The 12623-nt window shown below is 36.7% G+C and overlaps 1 protein-coding gene across 1 annotated transcript; it reads left to right on the top strand.

The window, feature by feature from the left end:
- The first annotated feature begins 243 nt into the window (after positions 1 to 243).
- Positions 244 to 5920, top strand: LOC111393593 (leucine-rich repeat receptor protein kinase MSP1-like). Its single transcript, XM_023019199.1, has 2 exons — positions 244 to 477; positions 1987 to 5920. Exon 2 carries the CDS (start codon positions 2048 to 2050, stop codon positions 5828 to 5830), a length of 3783 nt encoding a protein of 1260 aa, XP_022874967.1. The 5' UTR covers positions 244 to 477; positions 1987 to 2047; the 3' UTR covers positions 5831 to 5920.
- Positions 5921 to 12623: the final 6703 nt, after the last annotated feature.

Here is a 12623-nt window from a genome sequence, read left to right on the forward strand (position 1 = left end):
AATCAAAAGTAGAAAAATATTTACCATGAAAAATTTATCAATCAAACAATAGAAAAGTAAAAAATTTGAATGAAACAAATACATTTTCCACGAAATATATTTACAATCAAATGCCCTGACGTGGGAAGAAAAGCGTTACGAATATGAACACAAGAAGCCGATAGCGAATTGAAGAAGCCTCCTTACCACCTTCGTTGTCACCTCTTTCTCTCTCTAACTCACGCATTCCACACCACCCTTCTGCCCATATAACGACACCCCACCATTAATCACTATGTGTACTTTCACCATAGTATATCATCAGTTACAGAAGAATCAAACATATATGAGATGTTGTTTTCAGAACATGATTTGATATTTGATAGTGATATATATATATGTGTCTATATACCCATCTGTATACAGTACAAAACTCAAACAAACTCAGTGTTTCTGGAACTTTTTCTGTGTTCATCAGAGCAAGAAAAACTTCACAAGGTAACTCTTTAAGTCTTAAACTTCAAACCCATCATCAAAGCTCTTGTGCTCTTGTTCTTTGATTTCCTGGCTATTTATAGCGGATTAGTGAACGCAGAAAAAAATAAAGATGGTGTGCTTCTAGCCTTGTAGGAAATGAATGTTGTATGAATTTTGTGGATATAAGATTATTTTTGTATGAATCTTTCTCGAGCCCGATGCCTTTTTTAAATGACTCTGTGAGAAAAGTTAGCAGCATTTTCTGATTTTTCAGTTCTTCTTCTCAACTCCCCAATAACCTGTACAAATAATCAAAAACATTCTCTTTTTGGGATTTCCTAGGCACCCTTTAATTTTGATTTATTTTTAGTTGATAAATTTTCAATCTTTACTATTTTTAATAATTTAATTAATTTCCTGTCTACTACTGATTTAAATATATTATTTTCCAGGTATTTTTGTTAGAGGATTTTTTATTATTTAAAGATGGTAGTTCTTGGAAAAAAGAAATTGTTTACTTTGCACATTTTATGATGGCCCCTTTAAAAATTGGTATTTAGAATTTGTAGTTTTACGATAATTTTACAATCAATTTGTAGGAAACTTTACCATGTTCTCTATTTTGCGTAATTAATTTAAGGATTACCGTTGTCGATGTGCATTTATTTACTGTACAAAAAATGTTACTTTTATATGAATAACTCTATTGATAAAATATTTTTCGGTTTTTCCCTAGCAGTATCACTGAAATTATGGTCTATGAGCTGACATAATAGCATTATGCCTCAATTATTTTGCATATACTGTTGATACTACTGTGTGAAAAATGAATGTTGTGTTACAAAAAAGATCTCATCGTTCAATACAAACGAGATTTCTGTGTCGAGATTGTTATGCTCATGGCTTTTCATCAATTTCAAATGTGGTTTACATCGAGGTTTAACTTGTTACCGTTGAATCATAGAAGTAAAATTAGACATTCATAATTCTTGTAATTCTTTCTTTTTGAAACAATTTATGCTGATCAAGATTGATTTTTGTCATTAAGATTGTGAACCCATTCCACTGATGGCTAATATTGATGTTTCATATGCTGATGCTATTCTTGGAGATGTTAATTAATCCTAGTTTTTCTATAATTACTAGGAAGTAGGATCATTTGTTCTTGATTTAGTAGCCAAAGCAAATATATTGTGTATAGTTCATACCCAAAAGATTGTCAAATGTTGCTAAAAGTTTTTGACCAAGCAGTTCATTGGTGGACTCCCTAGTATTAAGAACGGGTTCAGGATCTGAGCTTGCATGATTTTGCTGAGATGTCTACTACTTGCAAATTGTTTTTTACGTTTCTAGTTTTTATTTCAAGAAATGAACAACAGAAACTTTTGATATCTGATATAGTTTCTGTTAACTTGGTACAATCTCAGAGATAATTACATTGACATTGATGTGGTGTACTATAGAATTATGTTTATTACAGTCCTCGATATCTTTGTATCCATTTCTAAGTCAGTTACTTTTCCTTTGCAGAGCATCTTTGTCAATAGAATATTTATATAAAGTACAAAGCTTGTGGCAGTTGTCCTAAACCATGTCTAAAATGACATTTTCTCATTTTCTCACCATCACCGTCCTTGTCTGTTTGGTGTGTCGAATGTCTGCAAGTGACATTTCCCTTGGTGAGATGGAATCATTAAAAGCTTTGAGAGACTCACTTTCCCGGAGAAGAGATATCATTCCAAGTTGGTTTATTTTAGGTGTTTCACCGTGCAATTGGACTGGTGTAAAATGTGATGGTCTACTAGTTACTGAGTTGGACCTATCATGGACCGTGTCACCTCTAAACCTTCCGTTCCCCAGGCATATTGGTGAACTTAGATCTCTGAAGAACCTTAATCTCAGCCACTGTGCCCTTACTGGGGAGATTTATCCAGATTTTTGGGATTTGGAAAACTTGGAGATCCTTGATTTGAGTTTCAACCATTTAACTGGGATGCTACCTCCAAGCATAGGCAGACTGACGTACTTGAGACAACTTGCGCTTGATAACAATAATTTTTCTGGCAGTTTACCGTCTACGATTGGTCAAGTCACACAACTAAGAGAACTATCTCTCCAATCAAATTCATATTCTGGAAATCTGCCATTAGAGCTTGGAAACCTACAGCTATTGCTGGCTCTTGACATCAGCAATAACAAGTTTTGGGGGAACCTGCCTTCGAGTTTAGGTAATCTTTCAAGGCTTTTGTACTTCAGTGCTCGCAAAAACAAATTTACAGGAATCTTATTTCCAGAAATTGGAAAATTAGAAAAGCTTCGAATTCTTGATCTTGCATTGAATCCACTTACTGGACCTATACCATCTGCAATTGCTAATATGAAGAGCCTCAGTAAACTAGATCTCCAGAATTGCAGGTTCACAGGAAATGTTCCAGAAGAACTTTCATTGCTAAGTAACTTGACATACTTGAATCTAGCGCAGAATAATTTTGATGGAGAATTGCCTTCGAGTATTGGTAGGATGGTAAATCTGGTTTATCTTATTTCTCCGAACTCCGGACTGAGTGGAACAATTCCTTCACAGTTGGGAAATTGCAAGAAGCTCAAGATTATAAATCTCTCCTTCAATTCTTTATCAGGTCACTTACCTGATGGACTTGCAGGTCTAGAGTCAATCAACTCGATTCTCCTTGATTCAAACAGATTGTCAGGTCCTGTGCCTGATTGGATTTCCAACTGGAAACAAGTCCTGTCCATTGTGCTATCACAGAATCTTTTTACTGGCCCTTTACCACCACTTAATCTGCCTTTATTATCCCTTTTGGATGTCAGTTCTAATGAGCTTTCCGGTGAGTTGTCTGAGGAAATATGCAATGCTCAATCATTGTCCACTCTGTTGCTATCTCATAACAACTTGTCTGGTAGCATAAATGGCATCTTCATGGATTGTCTGAACCTCGTAGATTTGGTATTGTCTGACAATAACATTTCTGGTGAACTGCCAGCCTATCTCGGGGATCTTCAGCTAATTACCTTGGAACTTTCTAAGAACACATTTTCGGGTACAATTCCTGATCATCTGTGGGAGTCGGAAACACTTATGGAGATTTCGTTGAGTGATAATTTCTTCGAAGGCAGGATATCCAATGCAATTGCCAAGGTCTTGACTCTTCAGAGGTTGCAGTTAGATAATAATCTGTTTGAAGGAAGCATCCCTTCTAGCATTGGCAAGCTTAAAAATCTGACTAATCTATCCCTACATGGTAATAAGCTAACTGGAGAAATACCTTTGGAGCTTTTCGAGTGTACAAAGCTGGTATCTTTAGACCTCGGTGCAAACGGATTGACAGGTCCAATTCCAAAATCAATATCCCAATTGAAATTGCTCGACAACTTGGTTCTTTCAGACAATCTATTTTCTGGTCCCATACCTCAGGAAATGTGCTCAGGTTTTCAAAAGGTGCCTTTACCAGACTCTGAGTACATCCAGCACTACGGCAGGCTTGATCTGTCCCACAATGAACTAGAGGGGCCCATTCCTGCATCAATTAAGCAGTGTATTGTTGTGACAGAACTATTGTTGCAGGGAAACAAGCTCAATGGGAGCATTCCAGATGAGATTTCAGCTTTGATAAACTTGACGTTACTTGATCTGTCATTCAATTCTTTGTCAGGTTCATTGGTTCCTGAGTTGTTCTCGATGAGACATCTTCAAGGTCTTATAGTTTCACATAATCAGATGAGTGGCTATATTCCTGATAATATTGGGCTGGAAATGCCGAGCTTAGCCAAGCTTGACCTTTCATATAACCGATTAATCGGCCAATTGCCTCCTTCTATGTTCAGTACTAGAAGTTTGACTTATTTGGACGTGAGTATGAATTCTTTATCGGGTTCTCTCAGTGTTGACTTCACAAGCATTAGTGCTCTTTTGGTCTTGAATGCCAGCAACAATCAGTTCTCTGGTACCCTTGATGATTCTATCTCGCATCTGACATCTCTTTCTGTATTGGACCTCCATAAAAATAGATTTTCTGGAAGCTTGCCCATGTCACTTTCAACCATTGATACCTTGACGTATCTTGATTTATCAGTAAATCATTTCCAAAATTCTCTTCCTTGTAATATCTGTAACATAGAAGGCCTCACCTTTGCCAATTTCACCAACAACAGTTTCTCCAGTCACATTCCAGAATCTTGCTCTATGGCAAAACCATGCCTTCTAGACCAACCAGTGTTCCCTTCAAGGCATGGATACCCATCTAGTCCACTTGTCTCTCATGCTTCGGTGTTTGGTGCGGCTGTTGGTCTTACATTTATATCCCTGGTATTACTTATTGGTCTTCTTAGATGGAGGATGCTGAGGCGAGATGGGATAAATAATAACGATGCCAATGATAAGCTTGTGATAACACCAGAGTCGGGATCTAGTGATGGACTTTTAGCAAAGAAAAGGGATCCGCTAAGCATTAACATTGCAACTTTTGAGCATTCTCTGTTAAGGATAAAAGCTGCAGATATATTATCAGCAACTGAAAATTTCAGCCACAGATATATTATTGGTGATGGTGGATTTGGGACAGTATACAAAGCCTTTTTGCCAGAAGGAAGAATAGTAGCTGTGAAAAGGCTTAATGGAGGTCACTTGCACGGAGAACGTGAATTCTTGGCTGAAATGGAAACAATTGGAAAGGTGAAGCACAAAAATTTAGTGTCGTTGCTCGGTTACTGCGTCTTTGGGGATGAGAGATTTTTGATTTACGAATACATGGAGAACGGGAGCCTCGACTTTTGGCTAAGGAATGAGGCAGATGCAGTTGAGGCTCTCGACTGGTCTACCCGGTTCAAGATTTGCCTGGGCTCAGCTTGTGGACTTGCTTTTCTGCATCATGGATTTGTTCCCCATATTATTCACCGGGACATTAAGTCAAGCAACATACTATTGGACGTGAACTTTGAACCAAGGGTATCGGATTTTGGCCTAGCTCGGATAATTAGTGCTTGTGAGAGCCATGTCTCAACTATCCTTGCCGGGACATTTGGTTACATACCACCCGAGTATGGCCAGACTATGGTGGCTACAACCAAGGGAGACGTCTACAGCTTTGGGGTGGTGATGCTCGAGCTCATAACAGGAAGAACACCAACTGGGCAAGCTGATGTTGAGGGTGGCAATCTCGTTGGATGGGTGAAGTGGATGGTTGCAAAGGGAAGGGAGTATGAAGTACTCGATCCATATATTTCTGGTGCAGCTACATCAAAAGATCAAATGCTCCGAGTCCTTGCTGTTGCGAGGTTGTGCACACATGATGATCCGTGGAAGCGTCCAACAATGCTTGAGGTAGTTAAACTCTTGAAGCAGGCTAACGTGTAAAATATTGTTCCAATGTTCTATAAAGCTGTTGATTAGCTCATAACTTACATTAAAGATTTCTATATACCCATTTGCAGTAAAATAAGTGATTTGACATCCATACAGTAATTTCCAACCTATCTGCTCACCGGGCGAACCTGGACAGAAGTTCAGTGGGGCGAAACCAAAAAACCTTGGAAAAAAATTTGAAAACATTAAAAAACTTGGAGAAAAATTGAAAATCAAGTGAGGGCGGCCGACCCTGCTAGTCCTCAAGTAGGCTCGCCCTTGTCTGCTCGAATGGCACAGAGTTCTAGATTTGATGATTCGACGTGATATCAGAGTTAATTTTCTATTGCACTGTATTTTGTTGTGTTGTGTTTGAGCTAGTGGGACATGTCAACACCATATGTGATTTGTTCAACTAGTATATGAACTCACCCATAAAAAAAATTAAAAAAAAAATAATAAAATAAATAAAGATGGATGTTTCAATGTTTCATACTGCTTTCTTTAGAAAATCGAGTGAACGAAAGATGAAAGAATGAACTAGTGGAGTGAAATAACATGTTTGGCTAAGCTTAAATTCAGTGACTAATGGAATAAATTAAAGTTGAGTAACTAAACTGAAACTTGCCTAGAAGTTCAATGCCAAATTTAAGAGCCTGTTTGAGCCCATTAAAAGGCTAAGAGTGCATTTTGAAATAGTATATTGATGAAAGATGTGTGGTTAAAAATAATAAAAAATTTTGGATTTATAGGTGATATTATTTTATTGAAGAATGTGTAGTTGAAAAAAGGAAAAAGAAAAATGTATTCTAAGAATAATGAGAATCAAACAAGTGTTAATTATCATTTTAATAATTTATTTGGACTCCTTTGCAGTTTTGTAAAAAGTTTGGAAGTATAATTGCAATTTGTTCAGTTTTTGTTTTATTTAAATATGAAGGTATATTTATTATTTTACATTTTTTAATTAAGAAATTAGATGAAAATGACATTTTTCACAATGAAATGAGAAAATAGGGGTGAAAATAAAATGTATGGACGTTTTACACAGTAACATTGAAATGTATAGACGTTTTGTGCTAATTATCCTTATCATACCCTACAACTTTCCATTTTTGTTTATTAGATGTTACCATGAGTCCCATAACCCATTTGCTCTAGATCTAGATAATGTCGATACTTGTCCCTTTAGGAGCTTCTTAAAATACAAAGATAATGATTTTATATACATATGTGTGTATATATTTATGTAACGTATATATTAAATACTTTTATATTATCATTTTGAGAGAACATTATATTAAGTTTCAATTTATTTCGTGAACCCTTCCGTTTGCATCTCTTTCATTCCAATCGAAGCGTGTAGAATCAATTCATGTCAATTGCATTATCCAATGCATACTAGAAAAATGATTCTACCATTTGTACAACAGAAACCTCTCTCACATTGAAGAGAAAAATTTCGAAATTTTTATCTAAAATTCAAAGATCTCATTAATTTCTTTTTAATTTGATCTCAATGTAGCTCGATTTGAAGTCTTATATTTAAGGACAGGTCCACATTTAATGGGATATTGTTATTAATTTAATTAAATTAAAAGTCAATAAGTAATTTCTATAACAGTTAAAGATATTGCCATCAATCAAAACTAAAGAAAATTTCGGGCCTAATATATTTTATTTAGATATTATGGATCTAAATATTAGCTTTTAGAAGTAGCTAAATACATATTATTTAGATATTAACATGAACATGTCCCTCACATATAGGCGAAATTTATTATTTTAAGATCAAAGCTTAACACGTGGACAATTCATTTCAATTGGCAGCAGTATTGTAATTCTATGTTGAACCACTTGATATAAAAGATTAAGCTCTTAGATCGGACAAAATGTATAAGTGTAATTTGATTGCCACGTCTACATTATAAATGGCAATCGAACATTCTCAATAGTGCACTTAGATTATATAAGTGTATATTATATTATCATTTTCACAAAGGAAAAAATGGAGAGATAAAACGTTATATTATTTTAGGACAGTTGAAGATGTTGCCAACAATCAATTAAAGAAAACTTCGAGCCAAATTTATATTATTTAAATATTATCTTGAACACGCTCCCTGACTTATAGGTGGATTTATTTTTTTCCTCGTTAAAGCCTACACGTGGACCATTCATTTCAATTGGTGGCAGCAAACTTGTTAATTGAGCACAAGACCTTTTTATTCTCTACCTTCATGTCGAGCCACTAGATCTAAAATCTTAAACTGTTAGATCAGATTAAATGTATAACATTAATTTAAATATAATTTTCAACGAAGGGTAAGAAGATGGCAGATGTGGTTGATGAGAATGGGGATGGAACAGTTAAAGATAAGCTGAAATTACTAGTACTATAATTTGAAATGCCAAGCGATAATCAAAATGTAAGTAAGGCGCTCGACAATTACATAACAACATTAGTTTTGAAATACACTGAAATATATTCACCATATCCATCCAATATCAAATGAACAGACAAATTAAAATGATTGAATCAAGCAAAGAAAACGTAGTTATATAGAACTAGAATTTCTTTTGAAAGCAGAAACTCGTTTGACTTAAACCTCTTAACTTCATATGTTATCCTGTTTCCAATTGGTACCAGGATTCACTTAAGTCATACTTAAGGGAAATATTATGAGTTCCAATCTTGGGGAACTCGATAGAAAGCCGTGAGGGGTTAGTGGGCGCAAGACTCACCCATATGCATCTGTTACAAATAAACTCTTGGCATGTCCAGTGGATTTTTCTTCCGGCTGTTGTAGATAATGATGGTTGATAACATAAGTTCTATTTTATGGAGCATTCTATATAATGGTTTCCCGGTTTCGAGCCCCAGTACTGCACAATTTGGCAAAAGAACTCAAAATTTTAATATCGATTCAGCATCAAGCTAACACTCTTCAACTTGTCTCTATTGAAATTTATGAAACTTAAAATTTTAATAACATGAAAATCTAATTACTTTATTTGCTAGGATCCTCCATGTCAAATCACCAAGAAAATTAATAATGCGGAACATACCTTAGTTCTTTAAAAATGATTCTTTATTACTACAAATTCTTAATTACTGGATCTTAATTCCGGATGTTGAATCTTGAAAATCAACTTGGAATCCCCTCTTGATTAGTTTTTTACTTTCAATCTTGAATGCCTTGTTTGATTCTTTAATTCTTATTCTTGTTTTTCTTCTTGATCCATAATCTTGATTCTTGAATTCCTTCCTCTTTATTTTTGATTGTAGGTTGTATGTTCTTGTTTGTGGGTTTCGAGCCCGAGCACCGCACAATTTGGCAAAAGAACTCAAATTTTTTGTTGCGGAAGCTCTCTCAAAAGGATCTTCAAACGGTGGTTTTCCAGGCTCAGTTCAACGTACATTTCTCTACCAACAACCAATCCAATCGACTCCAAACCACAATCAATTAATTCACCTTGGTTGCTATTCTATCTTACCCACGTAGGACAAGAAAGGATGATGATTTATCGCCACAAAGGCTAAGAGAAGACACCACAAAGGTATACTATGAAAGAACCACCAATTGCACACGTTATACCAGCGTTCTGGACACTTCTGAACACCTTTTTTCTCACACAAAAGGGGGCAGCCGGGATTCTCTTGTTTCTTCTCTCAAAATCACGCAATCTTCATATGAAAGTGGCTAGGGTTATAGCCAAATATATACTTTAGGGTTAGGCTTTATGTTGGGCCATTAAAGGGGTAAACGGGCCAAGATTCAAGTCATCCATAAGGAATACAATTGGGCCGGGTGTAGCTCATGGACTTGGTTGTTGGACTTATTTCATTCATCGGCCTATGCCTATGAAATAATATTAACCCACATTAACATCATAGCCCGGGATTTATTGGATATCAAAAACCTAACAAATCTCCACTTTGATGCCCAATAAATCTGCAAGCAATCAAAACACACAGTTAACACTTGCATAATCAAGGTAGCCAATAAAATTGGATCACAGACCTTACCTCATGTTTCCAACTTGAAACACATACCATACCTGCTCCATGTACTCACTGGGGCTAAGGTCAAAAAACACCCAAGTAGAAGCAAATATTTAACGGTAAACAATCAAGAGCAAATACACATGCGATGACGATATACTATAGGATAACACACACAGATCTTTTCAGAAACACGTTCACATAGAACCATAGATTAACACCAATTCAATCAAACCACGGTCAACCACATATGCAACACATGCATAAATAACCCTAAGAAAAGATCTCACCACACCTATCATATCCCATTCCGTGTTGCTCACACCTTGAGAACACATATCTCTTCTTATCGCCCACCACGCTCACTAGACAGATCACTCAACTCATGTCTAACTAGTAAGTCACAATAGATCCTAAATCCACGAGATAATCCTCTATCTCCATATCACTTCTCTCAACCTACGTGGATAATGGGTCTCCACCTAAAAGAAGTGATAGAAGTGTCTCTCTCACACTCCACCTGATCAGGGTCTCTTTCCAGATAAAGGATCCTAGACATTTGATCACATCTCCACTCGTGATCCAGATGTCACACTCCACATCCCCGGTACAAACCACCATGTACTCCTAGGCATCTATACTCCAACTTACGAAAAGACACACAACACACTGTTAATGCATCTCAAACTCACTATGGCAAATTAACACCTTTCGGTGACCACAAAGGTTACTCCAATCACCAAAGCTTCAAAAAATCCACAAAGAAAATGGTGAAGGTGGCACTATCAAAGAGAATCGAAGAAAGAGTCGGTTACTTCACAACACTCACAAAGGAGGCTCACAAAGAGGAAGAATATAACCCTAACATGGCTACCTCACATAATCTCACAAACCACACAGGCTCACAAAGATAAAGGAGAGAAACGGCTGCCCAACTTTCTTCTCACTACCACACTCTCACACCACTCACAGAACAAATAGAGTATGCCACAAAACTTAACCCACTATGCATGTAAACATATTACATAACGTAATAAGTCACTCTAATTCATGCAATTACACATATCAAACATAGTGAAAGTGTAAAATCAACATCGCAACAGAATTAAGTGACCACATACATGTAGAAAGGATTACACTCAGATGCAATGCAAGAACCAGGTTTATTCTCTTAATAAACCTCACTAGGATCACTACTCGACCCTAAAGTCATATTCGCCTTGTCTCTATCCTCATATTTCCTTTTATTATCATCCTAAGACAATCTGTTTCAACTATGTCCAAATTTCACCATAGTTAAAATATATGTTATTTTTTGCATTTACCTTAGACCCACATTTGCCAACAATGCCAAATAATGACCACAAGTAAAGTATGAACATAATTCACATAGAATAGTCCAGTAAACTTTTCTAAGGTCACATGCAATTCTAATAATGTAGAAAAAATTGACAGCAAATTCACAAAAAATTTAAGGCAAATAATTAACAAATAATTCCTAGGTCTAGCAACAGGCAATGGTTACCCCTTCATGGTAACCCCAAACCTAATGTCTTCCCACACAATGACCTCTAATGCAAAAAAATAAATTACTCTACACATTTATTTCAACTGCAATAATAAAAAATAAAGAACATGATACCTAGCGGACCACATCTGAAGGTCCATAAATATCGAGAGATACGAATTCACCACTTTAGGACTATCACTATTCGTCCTAAAGTCTCTGGAAACTGCAGCAACCAAAAATCATGATCGAGTCCCGAACGCTCGAAGAACAACGCTGTCCAGTTTCTACTGTGTACCCTGAAATAGAAAACTTCCAACACGAAAAATGTCAGAAATAATATGAGGAACAAATTGCCTGAAGGGACCTTCTCGAAAATCCCTTCCACGCGCCCTCACGGGCTCCTTTTTCTCTCTACGCGCGGTCCTCACGCGCCACCACACGCACCGCCTTAGACTGACACGCGCCGTCTTGCAGGGTTCGCCTCCTCCTGTACGTCATGCCAGTAGTCTCCGTTTCCCCAAACCCCTTCTAGATTGATCAGAAAAAGCGAAAAACGGAGACTGATTTAAACAATTTTTGGACAGCTTTTTCGATCTGATTTCTGCTGCGTTTCTGCCTATTTTCTGGATGATTTCTAGTAGATTTCACGAGCCAAAATCTTCACCTTAAAGCTCTGATACCAATTGTTGCGGAAGCTCTCTCAAAAGAATCTTAAAACGGTGATTTTCCAGGCTCAGTCCAACGTACCTTTCTTTACCAACAACCAATCCAGTCGGCTCCAAACCACAACAAATTGATTCACCTTGGTTGCTATTCAATCTTACCCACGTAGGATAAGAAAGGATGATGATTTATCGCCACAAAGGCTAAGAGAAGACACCACAAAGGTATACTATGAAAGAACCACCAATTGCACACGTTATACCAGCGTTCTGGACACTTCTGAACACCTTTTTTCTCACACAAAAGGGGGCAGCCGGGATTCTCTTGTTTCTTCTCTCAAAATCACACAATCATCATATGAAAGTGGCTGGGGTTATAGCCAAATATATACTCTAGGGTTAGGCTTTATGTTGGGCTATTAAAGGGGTAAACGGGCCAAGATTCAAGCCATCCATAAGGAATACAATTGGGCCAGGTGTAGCTCATGGACTTTGTTGTTGGACTTATTTCATTCATCGGCCTATGCCTATGAAATAATATTAACCCACGTTAACATCATAACCCGGAATTTATTGGGTATCAAAAACCCAACAATTTTAATATCGATTCGGCATCAAGCTAACACT

The sequence above is a fragment of the Olea europaea genome, chromosome 4 (assembly GCF_002742605.1).
Source record: "Olea europaea var. sylvestris chromosome 4, O_europaea_v1, whole genome shotgun sequence".
NCBI classification, from domain to species: domain Eukaryota; kingdom Viridiplantae; phylum Streptophyta; class Magnoliopsida; order Lamiales; family Oleaceae; genus Olea; species Olea europaea.